Genomic DNA, 23,085 nt, shown 5'->3' on the forward strand with positions numbered 1-23,085 from the left:
TGTTATTGAACCTTTCCAATCATATATATATATATTTATGCTCCATCTCTAATGCTACCAATCTCCTAAAAACTTGGTATCTTGCATCTTATTTCAATTTGAACAAACTAGATCATTCTGAAATTACAGGTAGAGTACTGTATCACTTTCATTACCCATTAAAAATGTTTTATTACAGATAATGGAAAACCTCCCACTTTGGTGACCAGCATGATTGACTACAACATGCCAATTACCATGGCCTATATGAAGCACATGAAACTGCAGCTGCTAAACTCACAGCAAGATGAGGTAAAATGAAAATATCTACCCTTATATCACAAGTCAGAATGCAGCTTGATAACCATGACTCTCATATTAAGCATGATGCCATTTTGAAGACAGTAATTTATTTTTTTAATAAAAGGAGTGCCAGTAGAAATGCACAGATGGAGAAATAGGCAGAGATCTTTAGTCGTCAACAGATTCCCTATCTGAACACGTCCACCTTAGTGTTATGTGAAAATTTGTTCATTCTCCCCAAAGATTCATTTTCCTTCATAGCCTACCATTGAACTAACCTTGATAAAGTGCTAGGAAGTTCAGGGGAAAGTATTCCAAATAAGTGTGTTTCCAGGGAAATTATAGTATTAAGGCTATTTTACGTGGAAATCAGAAGTTCAATTTCATAGGTATTTCAAGTATGACCATTTCAAATCATCCAAATCTTTTGTATATTTTAAAGTTGTTTTTCAGTTAACCATTATTCTATGTATTTGTCTACTTCTCTGAATCGTCTTAACTAGAAATGTTTTGATGTTTCAGATTATTGTATTTAATTTGTATACTAAGATTCTAGCAATGAGCTTGTTGGCATATATTAGACACAGAATGAATATTTGTTAAATATTCTTCTCCAAGATACTGATTCACTTACCAGTTTGGTTGAAGTATCTCAAAAGCAGGGGCTAAGTCATATACAAACCCTGTGTATATTCCCCAAATACTTCTAACAGTGTGGCTTAGTAAATCCTTCTTAATTAGTTAGTAGCCATTAGTTAATATACACACTCAAAGTATCTATATTAGAAATAGTTTCTCAGGCTAATATAGTCTCTCCTTTATGAAATTTCTCTGGAAGAGGAAATGTGGTTAAATACTTATTTTTAAGTATAACATTACTTGGTGAAGTATTAAATTCTTTTACATTTAGTTAACTTTGTTCATAAAGCTCAAATCAAATTTTTTATTTTCCTCTTTTTTTTTTGGTTTTAAATCATTTTATTTTATTTTGCTTTTTTTTTTAATTAAAAAAATTTTTTTTACTTTTTTTACTTTACAATACTGTATTGGTTTTGCCATACATTGACATGAATCCAGCATGGGTGTATATGTGTTCCCAAACATGAACCCCCTCCCACCTCCCTCCCCATAACATCTCTCTGGGTTATCCCCGTGCACCAGCCCCAAGCATGCTGTATCCTGCATCGGACATAGACTGGTGATTCTACACACTGAGGAAACCAGAATTGAAAGAGACACATGTACCCCAATGTTCATCGCAGCACTGTTTATAATAGCCAGGACATGGAAACAACCTAGATGTCCATCAGCAGATGAATGGATAAGAAAGCTGTGGTACTTATTTTTCTCTTTATGTCAGCAGGTTTAATCTCAAAACTGTATTTATAAAATTATTTTGTCTCAAAAGACTTTATGAAAAGTATATTCTATAAGAAAACCTGTATTAGTGCCATGGCAACATCAGATTCCATATTATCAGATGGATATATGTAAGTGATTAACTCATAATAAAGCCATTCAAAAACAGGAAAAGCAGTTAAGAAAATATTACTATTTATCCATCCCCAAGAATGAAAATATTATTCCCATGATTCAACACACAATTGAAAATCATTTTTTAAAAACCCATAAATTAGTTAGAGCTGTCAAATTATTAGTAGGAAACTCATTTAGATATTGATATGTTTATTAATAGGACAAAAAATAAGATCAACTTTGAGCCAGCAGAGCCTGCATATGCTAAGTCCTTCTGGCTTCTAAAAAATCCTGAGTATTTCACATTTAAAAAAATGGATTCTTTTAAATGATAATTGGACTAGGAAAATAACTCTTATCCTTACATTTTAAAAATTCTACCTTGGGTGTACATTGTCTTAAAACTATTTAGATAAATGATGAATTATATTACTTAAAACATTTTGGAAATTGTGATCATTGAAAGATAGAAAAGTGGTTAAATAAGTCATGGTAAAAATGGAAATCAAGTGAGATATCCCTTTTGTAGTGTTATATTTAAATTTAATAAATGTTTAACCAGTTATCTTAACCAATATTTATTGAGTACCTTCTTATGTAATCGTCAGTCTTATAGGTAGTGGAAATAAACAGTGAATAAATTGACAAAATCCTTGCCTTTATTAAGCTTATCTTCTAGTGATGGTGGGGACCATAATGGAAATCAATGATGAAATTATGTGAGATGATACTAAATGCTAGTAAGAAAAATAAAGACAGCCAAGAATGGGAGTTCCTTTAAAATTACAAAATACTGTATCCAAAGTAAGATCAGCCTTCTTATAAACTATTGATGAGAATTTAAACCACAACAGACTTTTTGGGAGAGAGTTTGGCAATAATTAACAAAAAACTTTAAAAAGTTATTTATATGCTTTGACTAGAAATTTATACTAAGGAATTTAATGTATAAAACAATTTACATATTAGGATGTTTATTGCATTGCTAATGGTAATGATTGGAAATATCTAACAATGAGAAATAGTTGAATCTACAACATGGTAGCCTCTACCCATACAGGGATATTGAAATTTAAACAAAATTAAATTAGCTAAAATTAAATGTTCAGTTCTTTAGTCACACTAGCTACATTGATCAGCCATAATGTGCATTTCATATAAACCATTCTATAGAACAGACAGACACTGCAGCATCGCTCTTTGTATCGAATTTCTCTTTAAACATACACATAACCTCACACACATACTTTTTACATGTAGATACATTTATATATCTTTCCTAATACATTTATATAGCTTCCCTGAGAGCTCAGTTGGTAAAGAGTCCACCTGCAATGCAGGAGACCCCAGTTCCATTCATGGGTGGGGAAGATCCCCTGGAGAAGGAATAGGCTACCCACTCCAGTATTCTTGGGCTTCCCTTGTGGCTTAGCTGGTAAAGAATCCGCCTGCAATGTGGAAAACCTGGGTTCCATCCCTGGATTGGGAAGATCCCCTGGAGAAGGGAAAGGCTACCCACTCCAGTATTCTGGCCTGGAGAATTCCATGGACTATATGGTCCGTGGGGTCGCAGAAAGTCAGACACGACTGAGCACTTTTACTTTCACATTTATATAGGGGCTTCCCAAGTGTCGCTAGTGGTAAAGAATCCTCCTGCCAATGCAGGAGACACAAGAGACATGGTTTTCACCCCTGGGTCAGGAAGATGCCCTGGAGGAAGAAGTGGAAACCCACTCCAGTATTCTTGCCTTGATAATCCCATGGGCAGAAGAGCCTGGCAGCCTATAGCCCAGGGTTTCAAAGAATCAGACATGCCTGAGCGATTGAGCACGTGCGCGCACACACATACATAGGAAAGACAAATTTCTCTCTCACACACATATACATTATCATGCAAATAATATATTACTAGACTACATCTAGCTTGCTCTTTGTAGTGTGTATAATAAACGCTTTTATAAAGACTCTTTATAAAGTATCCACAGCTACTTTATAAACACAGATTGATCATCTTTACCATTATATTTAAATTCATTTTTGTGTGTGTTCATGTATAATAAATATAAATCTTATATACTGTAGAATTTCTTACATATTCTATATAATAGTATCAAACAGCTTTGTGCTTATTATGTACTTCATGTTGTTTTAACTACTTTAAATATAATATAGTCTCTCAGTCATTACACAGCCCTATGAGGTTGATGCTATTTTTATTATTCTCATTTTACAGGTGAGGAAACTGAGGCACAGAAATGTTAGGTAACTTGCTTAAGGTAACACATCTAATAGGTGGCAGAGTATAAACCTGAATCCAGGCAGTGTGGCTCCAGAAAATGTGCTCTAAAATAATATATTACAGACAATATATATATAGTATATATAATGGATATGCATATTATCAAGCTATGTGTGTGTACTGTGTACATATGTGCATATATGGTACACATTGATAATGTGAATGTGTGCAGTGAATTCTGTTATTTTTTCCTCTTTGAACATAAATATTTATTTCAGATGCTTTGTATTTTTCATAGAATTTAGAATTGGAGAAAATGTCCCAAGAGAGGGCATGTGTCTAGGAGAAGTCTATGTGGCTGATGGCCCAGAGGCCTGCCAGTGTGAAATTTCCTTGCTGAATTAATGGCTCAGATGATAAAGCGTCTGCCTACGATACAGGAGACCCGGGTTCGATCCCTGGGTCGGGAAGATCCTCTGGAGATGGAAATGAAAACCCACTCCAGTATTCTTGCCTAGAAAATCCCATGGAAGGAGGAGCGTGGTAGGCTACAGGCCATGGGGTCCAGAGAGTCAGACCCAACTGAGCGACTTCACTTTCAGTGCTCCATGGTAGACCCAGACACTAGCAGAACCTTTGATAGAGGAAGAACACCCAGATACCTGGGTCTGACCTAAGGATCAGAATGCCCGTTGTTAGTGTGCTTGAATGTTCCTGTTTCCTGACCATAGCAATTTCTTCACTGATGCCAAGATGCCATTTATGAAGCCAAGGGAATGCTTTCTATTCCAAGAAGCTCTTTTCTCAAGCCTGGGTCACATCATAATGAATCCCAGTTCTGGTATGTAATAGTGTAATCAGTTATCTAACTGCTCTGTGCCTCAGTTTCACAATGTGTTAACTGGGTAAATTTCACAACGCACTAACTGGGTAAATGCTAACTCACAGGTTGGATGAAGCTGACATAAGTGAACAACTAAATAACAGAGTCTGTGATATAATTATCAGTAATTATATCAGTAATTATCAGTAATTATCAGTAATTATCTGATAATCATTGCATCAATGTTAAACTTTGAGATCAAGTATTTATGAGTTGAAGTTAAACCTGGTGGTTTCAGTGAAACATTTTTGGTATTTTACATGAGTTTCTTGGGTCTTCCTGCCTACATAAGCACACAGCATTTGTCCGAAAGTCAGTTCTCCCAAAGGAATTTGCTTCAAGAAAAATGATTATAGCAACATAGCATATATTTGTTTTAACTTAATATTTGATAGATTTTTTGATGAATTGACAATTCGGCAGCTTTGCCTTTTGGGAATTTAGCCATTTGCTGATTTGGCTTTCTGTTGCTGTTTGGCTTCTGAATCTTTTGTACTTTTACTTAGAATTTTTTGTTGTAATGCCATTTTTATTCCCTTGCAAGGAAGAAAGGCTGTTCTAAGATTAACTTGTTTTCTGACTAATAAGGACTTTGAATCTAAACATGTAAATTTTTCTTTAAGTAGATTCTATTCTGTGTACCAATAAAAATTTTTCAGTTCAGATATTTTATTACAGTGTCAGAGTTTTGCTTAAAATATTTTATTGTCATTAAAAATAAAAATGTGTTTCTTTTTATGCTATATTTTGTGATTGACTCTTAGAAAGTTTTTTAATAATTAAAAAATATATTCCTTCATTATTCAGATAATTCCTCAACTACATCCTTCTAAATACATTACTTTAAACCTTTTACATCTTCCTGTATACAAAGACACATTGAATCTTCACAAGTCTTCATGTCTTATTTGTTATTTCAAGCATCTATTCATGTTATCATTTAACTGAGCCCTATGAAAGCTTACTTACTGGCTAAACTTTAATTGATCCTATAGATCAAATAGTCATTATCTGAGTATATTATGTTTTATGATGCTTGATGATATGTTAAAACCATTTTCAGGATGAAAGTTCAATAGAAAGTGATGAATTTGATATGAGTGATTCAACACGGATGTCGGCTGTGAACTCTGACCTCAGCTCCAATCTTGAGGAAAGGATGCAAAGTCCCCAGGCTCTTCATGGCCAACAAGATGGTAAGCCTTTTAAACTGAGCAAACAAAACAATAACATAATCCTGGATCAGAATTGATTAAAACAACCGCTTCTTATTCTGGTGGTAATTTTTTATCTGTTTCTATGGAGACTTTTTTCTGTACACTAAGGTTATGTTATCCACTTCATTATTCTTAGATGCAACTACTTGGATTAAAACTGTAAATGCTAGTTATAAAATTCAAGCTTGCCCATGTTTCGCATTCTGAGCTTAAAATGAGTTACATTAGTGGACTTTGGGTTTCTGTAATGTTTTCTAGCTTTGGTTTCTTGGACCATTATTCTCCTGAGTGAATAAAGGGTTTAATAATGGTCAGAGATTAATGAGGATGTTTTGATTTTACTGAAAGACAAAGGAATAGCCAAAAAATAATTGCTATAAAAGAACAATTTTACCATAGTGATTTTGCTGGGTAAGAAGATTTTTGCTGTGATTTTGAGCTGTTTTATTCAGCTCTAAAGAAAAGAATGATCATGATCTTTCATTCCTGGGTCTGTTGATGATTCCTGAGTCATTGCACTGTCCTTGATAGAGGAGTTAAGGTCGAGAAAACTGGACGTGTAGAGAAGGCTTAGCAATTAACACTTTAGGTCTAGTATATTCAGAGATTTTTTGAAACTATCTTTGTAGATTTTTGTCTTTGTAAATATAATATCCTGCATGCAAGGAAATGTTCCTTACTTGGTAATTGCAGATAAAAATTCAGGCTTACAAATAGAAGGAAATTGTCCAATTTTATTCAAAAATAGTTTATTATTCCGGTAATTAACAAATTTACATGAGCTTTTTGACTGTGTATTTTTGTGCCTGCATCTGTTGATAGCAAAGCTCTTTACTTGTTTTCTCTGGTACTTGATTTAAAAACTGGTTGCCCAAGATTGCTGCATTTCTAGCTTCTGTTAGTGTTCTTATGTTGTCAAACGAGAAATCCCTAGTTTTAATCAGAAAGTCTTTATAAATGTGAGGGAGGACTTGTGTTCTCACTTCAGATGAATCTAAAAGATGCTTGTGTCCTTGATGGTGTGAGTTACAAAGAAGGAGCAGGACACTGGTCATCAGTGGCTTTAAAATCACATTTTACTTGTTAAATAGTATAACAGCTCTTACAACAGAAATGATGCTTATTTGGGAAATTTCTAAGAATGTAGTTCTTCTGGTGTGGCTATAAATTGCTTTTTTTCTTCTAAAATATTAGTAGATTTTCAGATTTTGTTTTTTAATGAAAAACGTATAGCACCAGGATAACGGAATAACCATATATATATGTGTGTAGTTGGATGGGTGTGCCTGACCATCATCTTTATTACTCCTTAATTTTGGGGATCATAAATAATAAGAGGATGTCTCTCATGATGCAGATCCTTTATTTTCTTGGTTGAAGTCTATTGTGGATCTTTGGCTAGGAGACAGTTGATGTGACATAAATATATGTTGATTTTAATAAAATATGGAGGAATAATGTCAAATATTACTTCATCTTAGGAGAAGGCATTGATACCTTTCTCATTGTATGTTGATGTGTGCATCAAGGATAAGGACATACCTAGTAGTTTCTTCTCCAGCCTAAGCCTAAGCCTTCCCTGACATGTTCAACGCCTTCTCCTCACACTTCTCTTGTAGTTTCCTCTGCTTGCAATTACCTCTTCTTTCTCCTGCATCACAGGTTTTCCCCAGAATCCACATACACGCATGATGTAATAAAGGCCCTCCTTAGGAGACCGCCATTAATCTCACGGTGTCCCTGTATTCATTGCCCTTTCCTCTGCCCCACCCCCACGATACTCTTTACTGCAAAACTGAGAATCTGTCTCATCTCCACTTCCTCACTCTACTCTTCCCGGCTCATCTCAGGTAGGGTTTCATCCTCACCATCCAATTCTACTACCAGCAGTCTTCATGTGGCCTGATTCTTTGATCCAAACTTAGTCCTCATCTTTCTAATTACTAATACAAAAGGATCACACACCATTTGCTTCCTGGTGGGCCTGTCTCTGGGTTCCTTTCTCATTGTCTAGTCAATAGATGGTGGAGTATGCTGGGGTGCAGCCCTTCTCCGTCTCCTCTTCTGTGCTCACTGCCTGGATGATCCCATCAAATCACTTGGCTTTCAATATGATCTGTACCCTGATGAGTCTCACGTTTGCCTCTCCAAGCCCTAATATCTTTCTTGAGCTCAGGACTCTCTCCTCCTCTCTATTACCTAAATTTTAACGTTCTTCAGAGGATTTATCAGGGTATGAAATGATATTATTTTTCTTATCAGCTGTTTTTCTTCTATACTATAAATATCATATTAATTAGGGAATCTTTTGTGTTTCTGATTTCCTTTCAGTTTCTCCATTCGAGATACTTCTTAAATAGTCTATTATGTAAATAATTATGCCCCATTATGTAAATCTAACTTTTCACCATAATCATGATTTGTTACATACATTTTGCATATTTTTTATGATTTTCTTTTCTCTTTCTCCCTGACAATGGCACTCTCATAGGTAACCCATACTGACAAACTAACATTCCTGAATTTCTCTGTATACACACACACACACACACACACACAGACACACACACTCACACACTTACACACAGATGTACATACTCGGAAGATTTTGTCATCATTTTATAAAAATAGGTTATATCTTTTACAGTAGTCTGTTTCTTGCTTTTTTCATCCATATTACCTTTTTTAAGAGCTTCTTGAATACTAAGATGTATATATAGTATGTGTGAGTGCATGCTCAGTCATGTCAGATCTGTGACCCCCATGGACTGTAGCCCACCAGGCTCTTCTCTCCATGAGATTTCTCCAGCAAGAATACAGGAATGGGTTGCCATTTCCTTCTCCAGGGCATCTTCCCAACCCAGGGATCAAACCCACATCTCCTGTGTCCCCTGCATTGGCAGGTGGATTCTTTACCACTGTGCTATCTGGGAAGCCTGTATATACAGTCTGCTGCTGCTGCTGCTGCTGTTAAGTTGCATCAGTCGTGTCCACCTCTGTGTGACCCCATAGACAGCAGCCCACCAGGCTCCCCTGTCCCTGGAATTCTCCAGGCAAGAACACTGGAGTGGGTTGCCATTTCCTTCTCCAGTGCATGAAAGTGAAAAGTGAATGTGAAGTCGCTCAGTTATATCCAACTCTTAGTGACCCCATGGACTGCAGCCTACCAGGCAGGCTCCTTCGCCTATGGAATTTTCAGGCAAGAGTACTGGAGTGGGTTGCCATTGCCTTCTCTGGTATATACAGTCTAAGGTTCAGTAAAAACAGAGATATGGTCCCTATGCCTTTAATTGACACACAATCTAAAGGAATAAAAGTATACATATACCATTTGCTTTTGGTTACAGTTCATTGAACCAATGTGGGAAAAGTCCTAGCTCTGTAAAAATAAGAATTCGTGCTACTAAAACTTTAAATTTGTGTCTCCTTGAAATCAGTGGGGATGTAGAATACTAGGACTACCTTGGGTCTGGGGGTATATTGCTTTCTGTGGATAATATGCTTTGATCTTTAGTAATCAGTGGGTAAGGACTTATGATGTAACATATCCAGTTATGGTAGCAACCTGAACACAGCTTCCATCTAGAGTAGTCTAGTCCAGGGATTTCGAAGCATCACTGGCCTCCACCCACTCTGTGCCAGTGTTGCCTACCGCCAACCATTATGGCCAAAAATGTTTATAGACACTGAAAATGTCCTGTGCATACCAAAGTTAAGGACACTGCATCTCTGGTATAGGCAGAGAAGGACCATCTCAGTAATAATCCAATAAGATGAATATTAAGAAGGCAATGGAGAGAAGTTTAGAAGTGGAAATTGGAGTGAAGGCTAGGAAATATGAGTGTATGAAACTCCAGTTTAATATTCATAAAATATGGACAAGATAAACATTTTAAAGCTAAAGCTTTCTATTTTCTTTAGTACTAAGCAGTTACTTTAAGGTATTATTGGAAAGAAATTGAAATAGCATATTGTCAGTTTTCAGGACTCTTTCCCATACTTATAACACAGGAAAGTGTAACAGAGTGTTATTGGACATAGTGAGTATAAACTTCTTCGGTTCTCATCTCACATGGTAATGGATGATTTTTAAATATCTTCAATATCAAGGGAAAGAAAGAATATGAAATATAAATCAGCTTTTAGATGTAACTATATAATGCACATAGGAAAAAGAGAGGAAAAGAGGGAAAATGTCTTGCCATCAGACTAGATAATTAGGTAAAGGTAAAGAAAATACAAACCAGAATGATGAATTTGATAAGAAAAAAGTGTGTCAAAACTGATGTGTAATATTCAATTTATTTTACTTATTTTAAGTTTATAATGCCCCAACTCAATTAAAATGTAGAAATGCACAGAAACTTTGAATCTTTGTTTAGGAAATATTTTACCCTCATTTAAAAAATTGAGGTATAATTTACATAACACATCATTATTAGTTTTGATGTACAATGTAACAATTTTGTATGTGTAATACATTACAAAATTATCTCCACAATAAGTCTAGTTAACATCCATCATCTCATATAGTTACAATTTTTCTTTCTTGTGACAAGAACTTTTAAGATCTACTCTTTAAACAACTTCCAAATTACAGTGCAGTATTATTAACTATAGGCCCTATGCTGTACATTAAGTCCCTAGAATTTACATAAATTGGAAGTTTGTTCCTTTTGACCACCTTCACCCATTTTTTCATTAAAATATATTAAACTATGTAAAAATTTTTTGCTATCTCCAGTAATGCCTTTAGGATAAAGTTGTTTAGCATATTACATAATCATTTGACTTACTCAGGACACTATGAGGTCCTTTAAGCTCTGGTGAAGTATAAGGAGCTTACTGGGCAACAGGTTCTTCACTGTAGTGGTTGTGGCCCATGGAATTCCAAAATGCTTTCCTGGATCAAAAAGCTTAGAGGTGCTCTGTACTTGAATGTTCATCAGTTTGTAAGTATTCTTGCTTTTCCATCTATTTCAATGGATTATAAATAGAAATGTTGCTTAAGGCTTATGTTGTCCAATCCAAGATGCTAGAAATTTGTGGGAATGCGGACTAGCTCATAATAGTATTTTTTAAAATTATTGATTTGGAATTGGTACCTAAAAATAGCTGATTTATCTTTTGTTCTTGTCTTAGGTAATTTATTATTAATAAAGGATATCTGGCAAAAGTGTTGGATTTAGAAACAGACAAAGATTCAGTTCACAATATTCAACTTCTGATAGAGAAATACTTTTCTAAGAGATATCTGAATTACTTTTCTGAGTTAATAACATATTATATACTGTTGATAGTTTTATAAGGAAAAATGTGTGCTTTATGAAACTCAAAAATATTGTTAGATTATCACTAGCAAAGGATTTCTGTATTTTTAAGTCACAAGAAATTGTATTTTCCCTTTTGCCATTTTTAAAAGACTATAGGAATATAGAACTATAAAGAGAAGTTGAGGCACACCTTTCAAATCTTTGCACATTAGCTTATTTGCCTTTAAAAGTAAGGGATTACAATAGGAAAATTGTATACATTTCTCTTTGGCCCTCATTCTGTTTTATTTTGGTTGTGACATCACAGAATATATTGCTCTAAAAGGTATTGAATGTGCCTTATCTCTCAATGGAATTATGTAGAGATATTTTTAACATAATTTTTGCAATATTTTGGTACTTCACTAACGTATGAATGACTTGTTTATTCATACATCATATTCAAACAGTAACTTGTTTATTCATTAAAAATTAACAATGGCATGTGCCAAGCAAAGTAGTGTAATGTCTAGAAACAATGAAAGAGGGAGAGAGACTTGTGAGGGAAGAATTCCCCTTAAAGTGCACTGACGTTTATTTCAGCTTTTACCTATGATTCCTGGAGAGGCAAATGGCTCCCCACTCCAGCATCCTTGCCTGGAGAATTGCATGGACAGAGCAGCCGGGCGGGCTACAGTCCATGGAATCACAGAGTCGGACACGAGTCTGCAACTTTCACATCACTTACCTATGATAGACTTCTAAAGAATATATTCAAGGCGACTTTTTCTTTCTAGTATATGTTTTCTAATTCTAATAGCATTTAGAAATGCATCATTCATTTACCAGAAGTTGAAAACATTTCACTTTCCACATATTTGTTTTCTAAAAAGGTTTTAATATGCTTTGATTGGTCAGGCCATTTTTGATACACAGAAAATAATTAATTGGAATTCAGTGGCTAATATGCATATAATTATTAGAATATGGTGTATATGTATACAAACATAGTGTGCATATATATATCTTATGCATGTATGCTCAGTTATGTCTGACTCTTTGAGACCCCATGGCCCACCAGGCTCCTCTGTCCATGGGATTCTCCAGGCAAGAATACTGGAGTGGGTTGTTGTTTCCTCCTCCAGGGGAATCTTCCCCACCCAGGGATTGAAACAGCATTGCCTGCATCTCTGAATTGGCAGGAGGATTCTTTACCACTGAGTGACCTGGGAAGCCCATAAACATCTCATAATAATGATTAATTACAATAAACTTTAAAGAACTTTAGGTCTTACTGCTGAGAGCAGGTAATTTTTTTTTTGCATAAATATCAGTTTAATGAAAGTTAAGTAATAATTTACATAGGCTGTTACTATATTATAGGTAATTCAGTACATTTTATTAATATTGCTCTTCAGTTTATTGCACTTAGCAGATACTGTGTTTTTTACAACTTGCAGGTTTATGGCAGCCCTATGTCGAGCAAATATATCAGTGCCAATTTTCCAGCAGCATTTGGTCACTTTTTGTCTGTCATATTTTTGTGATTCTTATAATACTGATATTTCTAACCTTTTTATTATTATTATTATATTATGGTGATCTGAAATCAGTGATTTCTGATGCAAAAGCTTAGTGATCAGTGTTACTATTGCAAAAAGATTGACTCGTGAAAGGTTCAGATGATGACATTTTTAGTATAAAGTATTTTTAAGTTATATACATTATTTCTTGAGACATAATGCTATTGTACACTTAACTGACTGCCATATTGTATTAAGATAACTTTAATGTGCACTGGGAAACCAAAAATTTCAGATGACTTGTTTTATTACAATACTCATTTTAAATATGTTCATCCTGAACTGAACCCATGTTATCTGCAAATAATAGGTAAACATTTTGTATTCTAATATCTGAACATGAACATGAATATTACATTGAACCATATGAACTTGCCATATTGACTCAACCTAATAGTTCAAACTCTCAAAGAACTTAAAATATTGATAGGACATGAAAATGATTAAAGCAAAAAGGTTTTGAAGTTGGGATATATTTCTGTTTCAGAACAATAATGCATACACATGTACAGCAAGCATGTGTCTTGGCTAGTAAATGTATAAGATGACCATAATCTTGTTTTAAGTGTAAACATGGAAGGGAGTAAATGTAAAAATAGCAATTTAGTTGTGAGGTAAATAACTGTGTAAAGCAATATTGCAATGGCAGTCACATTTTTTTCTTCTGTCCTTGTTTAGATTATATGCTGGACTGACAGCATAGACTCCTACCTGGGGAACTTATTTTAAATATACAGATTTAGGGGGACCCATCTCAGATGGGATGCCTGAGGAAAAAGGACGGTGCCACTACTACAGATTATAATTTTGAAGATACCACACACATTTCTATCTGACAGTTTTGGAGTCTGAAGTTGGCAGCAGAATTGGGTCATGCAGGTATAGTTCATACTCAGATGCTGCTTTTGGTCAGTGGTACCTTCTGTGTCAGGCCCTCTCCAGTGACTCAGCTAGTTAAGAGTCTGCCTGCAATTTGGAGACCACTTCTAATGCAGGAGACCCGAGTTTGATCCCTGGGTCAGAAGATCCCCTGGAGAAGGGAATGGCTACCCACTCCAGTATTCTTGCCTGGAGAATCCCATGGACAGAGGGGCCTGGCAGGCCATAGTCTACGGGGTCACAAGAGTCAGACCTGACTAAGTGACTAAACCAACCACCACCACTTTCTGAGTCACTTTTCTGGTGAGGATCGTGTGAGTTTCTATGGGTTTCTTTTCTTCTTCTTTTTTTTTTTTTTTCTTTTTAACCTACAATTTTTTTTAACTTTATTTTGCTTTGCAATACTGTATTGGTTTTGCCGTACGTTGACATGAATCTGCCACAGGTGTACGTGAGTTCCCAATCCTGAACCCCCTCCCACCTCCCACCCCATATCATCTCTCTGGATCATCCCCATGCACCAGCCCCAAGCATCCTGTATCCTGTATTGAATATAGACTGGTGATTCATTTCTAACATGTTTCAATGCCATTCTCCCAAATCATCCCACCATCTCCCTCTCCCACAGAGCCAATGGAATATTACTCAGCCATTAAAAAGAATACATTTGAATCAGTTCTAATGAGGTGGATGAAACTGGAGCCTATTAAACAGAGTGAAATAAGCCAGAAAGAAAAAACACCAATACAGTATACTAACACATATATATAGAATTTAGAAAGATGGTAATGATAACCCTGCGTGTGAGACAGCAAAAGAGACACAGATGTATAGAACAGACTTTTGGACTTTATGGGTTTCTTTTAAAATTGTGTTCTTCGTTATGGAATTTGTTGCACATTGCATTCTTTCAGTTCAGTTGCTCAGTCGTGTCTGACTCTTTGCGACCCCATGAATCGCAGCACGCCAGGCCTCCCTGTCCATCACCATCTCCTGGAATTCACTCAAACTCACGTCCATCGAGTCCGTGATGCCATCCAGCCATCTCATCCTGGGTCGTCTCCTTCTCCTCCTGCCCCCAATCCCTCCCAACATCAGAGTCTTTTCCAATGAGTCAACTCTTCGCATGAGGTGGCCAAAGTACTGGAGTTTCAGCTTTAGCATCATTCCTTCCAAAGAAATCCCAGGGCTGATCTCCATCAGAACAGACTGGTTGGATCTCCTTGCAGTCCAAGGGACTCTCAAGTGTCTTCTCCAACACCACAGTTCAAAAGCATCAATTCTTCGGCGCTCAGCCTTCTTCACAGTCCTACTCTCACATCCATACATGACCACAGGAAAAACCATAGCCTTGTCTAGACGGACCTTAGTGGGCAAAGTAATGTCTCTGCTTTTGAATATACTATCTAGGTTGGTCATAACTTTTCTTCCAAGGAGTAAGCGTCTTTAAATTTCATGGCTGCAGTCACCATCTGCAGTGATTTTGGAGCCCAAAAAAATAAAGTCTGACACTGTTTCCACTGTTTCCCCGTCTATTTCCCATGAAGTGATGGGACTGGATGCCATTATCTTTGTTTTCTGAATGTTGAGCTTTAAGCCAACTTTTTCACTCTCTCCTTTCACTTTCATCAAAAGGCTTTTTAGTTCCTCTTCACTTTCTGCCATAAGGGTGGTGTCATCTGCATATCTGAGGTTATTGATATTTCTCCCGGCAGTCTTGATTCCAGCTTGTGCTTCTTCCAGTCCAGCGTTTCTCATGATGTACTCTGCATAGAAGTTAAATAAGCAAGGTGACAATATACAGCCTTGATGTACTCCTTTTCCTTTTTGGAACCAGTCTGTTGTTCCATGCCCAGTTCTAACTTTTGCTTCCTGACCTGCATACCGATTTCTCAAGAGGCAAGTCAGGTGTCTGGTATTCCCATCTGTTTCAGAATTTTCCACAGTTTATTGTGATCCACACAGTCAAAGGCTTTGGCATAGTCAATAAAGCAGAAATAGATGTTTTTCTGGAACTCTCTTGCTTTTTCCATGATCCAGCAGATATTGGCAATTTGATCTCTGGTTCCTCTGCCTTTTCTAAAACCAGCTTGAACATCAGGGAGTTCACAGTTCACGTATTGCTGAATCCTGGCTTGGAGAATTTTGAGCATTACTTTACTAGCATGTGAGATGAGTGCAATTGTGCGGTAGTTTGAGCATTCTTTGGCATTGCCTTTCTTTGGAATTGGAATGAAAACTGAACTTTTCCAGTCCTGTGGCCACTGCTGAGTTTTCCAAATTTGCTGGTATATTGAGTACAGCACTTTGACAGCATTATCTTTCAGGATTTGAAACAGCTCAACTGGAATTCCATCACCTCCACTAGCTTTGTTTGTAGTGATGCTTTCTAAGGCCCACTTGACTTGACATTCCAAGATGTCTGGCTCTAGATTAGTGATTATCTGGGTCGTGAAGATCTTTTGTGCATTCTTTATTAGTTTAAAAAAATCTCTTTTCTAGCCTATTATATTTTATAGCCTGCTGTATCTGCATATTGCACACCTTGGATTTAATTTAAGAAAACACACACACATGCAATTCTTTTTTATCACCCTGTGTACATGTGAATACAATTTTAGTAAAAATATGTTTGTGACTAAAATTGCATCTAATTTAGCTGAACAGAATAGTTTTGGTAATTATTAAAGTATACAAAGCAGCAATAAAAACAACTACTATTGGCCATTTAATTTAGTTGGGAAATCTAATAAAGCATGTTTTTAATAAAAATGATGTATAACAGGATATGTGATAGGAAATTAAATTTAGTAGTTAATTTTTAATGATGGTGACTTTTCAGTACAAAAGCTATTAAAATTTGTTGAGACTTAACACTAAATTCTTTATAGATGTTGTGTTGTCTTGAGTAAGGCATTTCCATTTTTCTACAAACTGTTTTCTTTTAACTGCTTATAGTTGTTTAGGAAATTTCGTACAAAGCAAAAATGGTTAAAAGAATGTTGATATATATTTTTTTCACATAAATGGAATAAAGCTTTTGACTTCCAAAATTGAACCTATTCTTAGCTCTGTCATTGTTTTCAGTTTTTAAGCTGAATGTGCTTCTGTATTTAAAATACGTGAAAATGATACAGTGCTGCTTTTTTTTTTCTTAAAACAAATTCTAATGCCTGATGAAAACATAATTTTTATAGTAAATTTATTGAATTAACTCTGGAATGAGGTAGCTAAGCTAATGATATTTTTTGAGAGCTTTCTTTTCATTGCAGTTGCTCTATAAGTAATTATATTATAATTTGCAGAAATATAATGTATTATTGTAAGCTTTGTTGAGAAAATCATTAATTAATTGTAAGGAATGTTACTTTGATTTAGAGGAGATTTTGATTGCTAGATTTTTTGTTAACATTATTATGCTTGTGTATGCATCTTGGTGTGAGTGTATTTAATCATTTGAAATAGCTTTTAAGTAGTAATTCTCTATTTCTGAAAGCAGAAGAAGAAATAGCAACTTGACTTATGTATAAAGATTAAGTATAAAAAAGATGCTGAGTTGTACACTTATTTAATATGCTTTTGTGGGGAATATTATTTTCTTCTTGTATTTAGGATCATATTATTTGAAATTTTACTTTTCTCTGAAGTTAAAATTCTGCTTTTTGATTCTTGTTTTATATAAGTGATTTTCATATAAGGGAGTGTTTGATTAAAATTTAGCTTATTGATTTCAATCTCAAGTTTGTACACCCCAGTGACCAGTCCAATTTTAGCTCAATACTGGGCCCCTGGAAAATTGGGGGAGGTTGGCTTGATTCTAGGCTTGCCTTCGAGAGTCTAATCTGATCAGTAGAGGGTTAACTTAAAATTTTACTTCTTCGTTAGTTCTTGTTATTTGTTTTCAAGTATTGCTCTTGTGTTTTGTCATTTTCTTCGTGGTAGTGATTGTTGGTTCACAAATGATTACATGTGTTGACTAAATCAAATAGACTGCCAGATATTTCTCCATCAAAGACAGGTTTATTGAGGATTAGCAGAGAATTACAGTTTGGGGTCTGCAGTAATGGTGAGACACATGTAAATTCCCAAGTGGTAAGAGGGGGAAAATAATTCCATAGAGGGGAAAAGAAAGTTGAGACTGTTATAGTAAACAAAGAGTCCATGGCTTGTCATTGGCCGAATCCTTCCAAGGAAACAAGTGAAGTCTTTCTTCTTCCAGTTGGGTTCTGTTGTCATTACAGGGCATGACTTTCCCCTTCTTGTCTCCCAGCTCTATTTAATTCAAGTTTATGTTGATTTTTTCCTCCTTTAGAGCAAGTTTTTTCTCTGAAAGCATCACTGGCCAAGAGTAAGGTTTTATATAGTTTCAATGGCTTTTTGTCCCTCAGCATCAGGAAGGACCTTTCCTAAGAGTAATGTTTCATGTCAGAGAGAAAATGCACAGATTAGGAAACTATTGAGGTCAGATTTGAATAATGATGAATGGTACTAGGGAGAACTCTCAGGCACTTTTATTTATTTATTTTTTAGTCTCAGGTCTATATGTTATCAAGATCATAGACATCTGAAGTGTTATGTCATCATCAAAAGTTTGGTCCACATATATTCCAGCCGGCCTGGTCCTGATATCTTGTGAAAGTTGTTTTATCAAATTTCACCAGCTTCAATTCTAGGAAATTTTTACTTTCATATCACCAGACGATACACATTCAGGGTCTATTCAGCGTTCAGTGCTTTCTGTGGATGTGTCATTTGAATCTAAGAATCTATTTCTTGGAGTTTGGTGGGGCTAGGGCTAGAAGTACCTAATAGGGACATGGTGGGCTGCCGTCTCTGCAGTCGCGCAGAGTCAGACACGACTGAAGCGACTTAGCAGCAGCAGCAGCAGTAGCCATTGAGTTTGAGGAGTTCTTCTGGAGGTGCTCTTTCCAATAGGTGAAGTTGCCAGGTTACAAGGTGTGGTTCATAAGGTCATTATCTCTGATGACAAACTGACAGGGTCGCTCCAGAGAAGTTTACTATAGGTGATCGTGATGTCAGGAGGTGCTACATTAGTGCTAAGCAGTTGGGAGGGACTTCCTCAGTGACAGAAGGGAGGAAAGTGGTAGGGTTTAAGATTGCTACAATGTAAAAGAGTTACATGAGGAGCAATTACTGGGACCTCATCGGGAGGTGTGGTGATGAATGAGAAATGAGTATGATGAGAATTCAGGAGTGGTACAAAAATGGTACTGAAATGCATGAAGTACAAAAATGGTTAAAAGAAATCCCACAACACTTTTCTTGAAGGTCTTAACCAAGTAAACAGTGGTGGTAAAGGCTCTAAGACCAGGGGAGTAGCCCTAAGCGGCAGGGTCCGGGTGCTGATTGTAACACCCTGTGGGTGATGGTGGCCCTTATGTTTTGGGGCAAGTACTCCATTCCGTCCTTTACATTATAGAAAAAGAAAAAAGGTAATCTAATAATTGGGATGCCCAAGGGCAGATGAGTTCATCAGACTCTCCTTTGAGGCCTTAATGGCTAAGCAAGTCACTTATTGCCAGATAATTTGATTGGAGTTTTTGTTCCCTAGTAAAACATAGATATTCGGCCATGAGAGAGAAATTTAGAAATCAATTTTGGCAGTGACTAACTAGCCCAAGAAAGCCTTGCAGCTGGCACTTAGTTTTGGGTTTGGGAAAATTTAGGACAGTTTGAAGCCTGTCTGTATCTAGGTGAAGCCCTAGTTCAAATATCATATGCTATAAATACTGAACCTGGGTTTGGACAAACTGCAAAGTTTTTGTCAGCCTTCTGCCCCTTTAAGACCAAAAGCTCTACCACTTGGACGCAATCTTCCTGTGAGGAGGCTTGAGAAGGAGCAAAGAAGTAAATCATACACATATTTCAACAAAGTTGAACCTCTAGGGAACTTTATATCAGATCAGCCTTTAGGATTTGCAAGAAATAAGGGCTCTCAGTAAAACCCTGAGGCATTACTGTCCAGGTGAATTGTTTTCCTTCCCAAGTGAAGGCAGAAATGTATTGACCGGTTTCATCAGCTGAAATACTAAAGAATGCACTGCGTAAGTCAATTACAGTAAAGAATTTACTTTTGGTAGGAATGAAGACTAGTAACCTATCAGGGTTAGAAACAACAGAGTGTAATGGTATTGTTTATTGCTTAGAAGTCCTAATTACACCTCCATTCTCAGACCTTAGATTTTCTCACAGGTAAAATAGGAGTGTTACAGGGTCTTTGACAAGGAATAATGAACCTTTCAGCCTTGAAATCTTCTATTATGGGATTTATGCCTTGAAGAGCTGCTTTACTTATAGGGTATTGATTGATTCTGGGAAAAGGTTTTGAGGCATCTCTTTGAATTTTGATGGAAGATATGCTATGAATTTTGCCACTATCATTTGGAGGGATTTTGGTAACTGATTCAGTAGGAGTGAGGAGTGTTTCTAGAGAATGTTCTAGTACTATCAGAGATGGAATAAATTAAAGATGCCAAAAGGTTATTTAATTCACCTGGTTGGTAACTTCGATGACTACCATGAAATTTTAGAATTATTTACTCCTTTTGAGAGAAAGAAATTCCAGTGTGATACTTCTCTAAAAACTCCCAGCCTAATAAATGTATAGGCACTGAAAACTAAAGAGGGAAAACTGGGGTGTATATTTCTCAAAGGGCTTAAACAAAAGGGAATATAGTAAGTAGGTCCCAAGAAAGGTTCCTTAGCAATTCCCACTAGAACTGTTTTAGTACTCTGTGTCTGTGTTTGAGCACCAAGAATGTGGCTCCAGTGTCAATTAGGATTGAAAGAGGTTCGTCCGCAGTCTGGAAAAATGCTTCTCCAAGCCCAATAAGAGAGAGAATTGGGAAGAACCCCATAGTTCTTTGGAAACTTGTCATTGAGAGCTGGGAAGGTGTTGGCAAGACTGGTTAGAATGCATGCCTCAATTTGTAACAGTTTCTTTTCTGATGTCCTGGCTGTTTGAAATAATAGCAGAAACCAAGAGGATTTTGATTTCATTTAGGAGTCTTCATTTGCTGGAGATGAAGATTAAGAATTTCAGTAACGGCCCTTTTAGGTGACTCACCTAGGGTGTGAGAGGCCTGGTTTGCCAAATTCACTAAATCTGAAGTGGGCACAGTTCCCATTTCATCATGGTCCAGTTTACTAGAAGAGAAAGATCCCAGTTCAGTCCATGAATAAACAGGGAGTTACAAATACCTGGGAGGAACCAACATCTGAAGGAAGATCAGAATTTTCTTTAAAATAATCTGAAGTTGATTGTAAAGTCATGAACAGGTTCATCAGATTTTTGTTTCCGGGTTGGAATCTTGTTCCAGTTAGCAAGTTTTGGGAAAGCTCTATGAAAACGCCTAGCAAATGCTCAAGCCTGCTTGTGCGTAAGTTAGCAGGCTAGTCTCCTGATTTTAATTCCAGAGACCTTTCAGCATTTTTCCCAATTAGTGGTTTTCATCCAGTGCTGGGCCTGACCTTTACCAACAGCCTTATAATCGATCTGATATAAATCTAAGAAACCAGGTTGATGAGTTTAAATGACCATATTAAATTCCTCAGCAAGTCTGTCAAGATCTTCAGTTACTTTAGGAAGATCTTTGACTATGGCTCACAGTTCAGCCTTAGTCCAGGGAATATAAGTAATTAAGAGTTTAGCCTCTGGATCCTCAGAGGGTTTAATTTTAAAGCGGCAGATCCAGGTAATTTCGGGTAAAAAGGGAGAAGGAGGAGTTTCAGAGAAAGGGGGAGTTTGGAGAGAGAATTGATGTGAAGGAACTGGGGCATAGAGGAGGCATAGTTGTAGGAAGGAAGGAGGAAGATGTGCTGAAGGCCGAGTCTAACGGGAGAAGTCAAGGGAGAGAGACAGGATGGCACCAGTGGCCAAATCTGAGACAAAGAATTGAAGGAGGAAGAGCCTGGGGCTTTGGGAGCCATTTTGCTTTCTTTAATCATTTGTTTGCCACAATCTTAAAATCTTAATTTTCAGAGAGGCAATTTTAGACTCCTCATAAAGTTAGAAAACTTGCAAATACTAGTAAATAAAAATAAATATTGCACTCAGTTCTGGAAATTTCTGAGTTATGTAGTCCAATTCCATTTCCAGGAAATTAAGTTTGGTAATTTCCAAAGTTCTCCATAATGGCCTTTGATATTCTCAATTGCCTTTGGTCAAGTCAGTCCATTTAGTTAGAAACGTACATGAGGAAACACCATGGTTTTTAAACATAAATTTTAAACAGACGTCTTGAAGGGGAACCTTCATAATATTTAGATAGTAGGATCTATTTCTCAGGGGTTTTTGTCTAGAGTAAAAGAACAATTTTCAAACAACTTAAATAACCTACAGCTTTAAACAGCTCAATTTCAAATAGCTTCCAGCTTAAACAGCTTCCAGTGCAAATAGCCTTTAGCCCTAACACCAGACTGTCTAAGAATACAGCATGGTACTGGAGGAGCCAGGCCAAAGGCTTTCCAGCCAGTTGCCAGAAAACAGCCCCTATTCCAAAAGACTGGACCCATGGGATGGCTGAACTTGCACAGATTTAGTGAAGCAGCCTCTGTTCTCAAAGAAATGGGCAGATGGCTTCTCAGCCAGTTTTGGTTGAAACAGTCTGATAGTAAAATCAGTCCACAGTGCTAAGTGACTGCTCACATATAGACAAGGCCTTAACTACATAGACAAAACCTTAAAGTAGATCACAAGTCTGGAGAGCTTCAAACACAAACAGGGTGTGAACTCAGATTGAGGGGAAAGATATGCCTGCAAACTGCAGGGTTGGCAAGAAAGCAGTGGGGAACAGGGGGCTCAAATGTTGGTCTCACACTCATTTGCCCACCAGCCCAGGAGTCTTCAGGTGTTTTCTCTGGTCTCTGTATGGTTTCCAAAATGCTGACATAAAACAAATAGACTGCCAGATATTTCTCCAGGAAAGATGGGTTTATTCAGGCTCAGCAGAGTTTTATTTTAGGGTCTTTAATCATGAGCCTCATAGAAGTCCTCACATACATGAGAAGGAGCCCTCTTTTATAGAGGGCAAAAGGGAGTTAGATGATTGTAGTCAATGAAGAGTCCATGGGTTTTTTGTTGGCTGAGTCTATGCCAGGAAACAAGTAGTATCTTTCTTCCTGTTGGGCTCTGTTATCATTGCAGGGTATGAAAGTCCTCTTTCCATCCTGGGTCGTCCCCTTCTTCTCCTGCCCCCAATCGCTCCCAGCATCAAAGTCTTTTCCAATGAGTCAACTCTTCACATGAAGTGGC

General features: G+C 36.7%; 1 protein-coding gene across 6 annotated transcripts in view; it reads left to right on the plus strand.

The window, feature by feature from the left end:
* NOL4 (nucleolar protein 4) overlaps positions 1 to 23,085 on the plus strand; it is a 460,596-nt gene that overhangs the window by 132,923 nt on the left and 304,588 nt on the right. For all 6 annotated transcript variants that reach the window (XM_069568799.1, XM_069568797.1, XM_069568800.1 and 3 more), the window contains 2 exons: positions 179 to 291; positions 5,944 to 6,076. In XM_069568799.1, coding sequence (XP_069424900.1) covers positions 179 to 291; positions 5,944 to 6,076 — 246 coding nt within the window. The remainder of the gene's footprint in view (positions 1 to 178; positions 292 to 5,943; positions 6,077 to 23,085) is intronic.

Source organism: Ovis canadensis, chromosome 23 (assembly GCF_042477335.2).
Source record: "Ovis canadensis isolate MfBH-ARS-UI-01 breed Bighorn chromosome 23, ARS-UI_OviCan_v2, whole genome shotgun sequence".
NCBI classification, from domain to species: domain Eukaryota; kingdom Metazoa; phylum Chordata; class Mammalia; order Artiodactyla; family Bovidae; genus Ovis; species Ovis canadensis.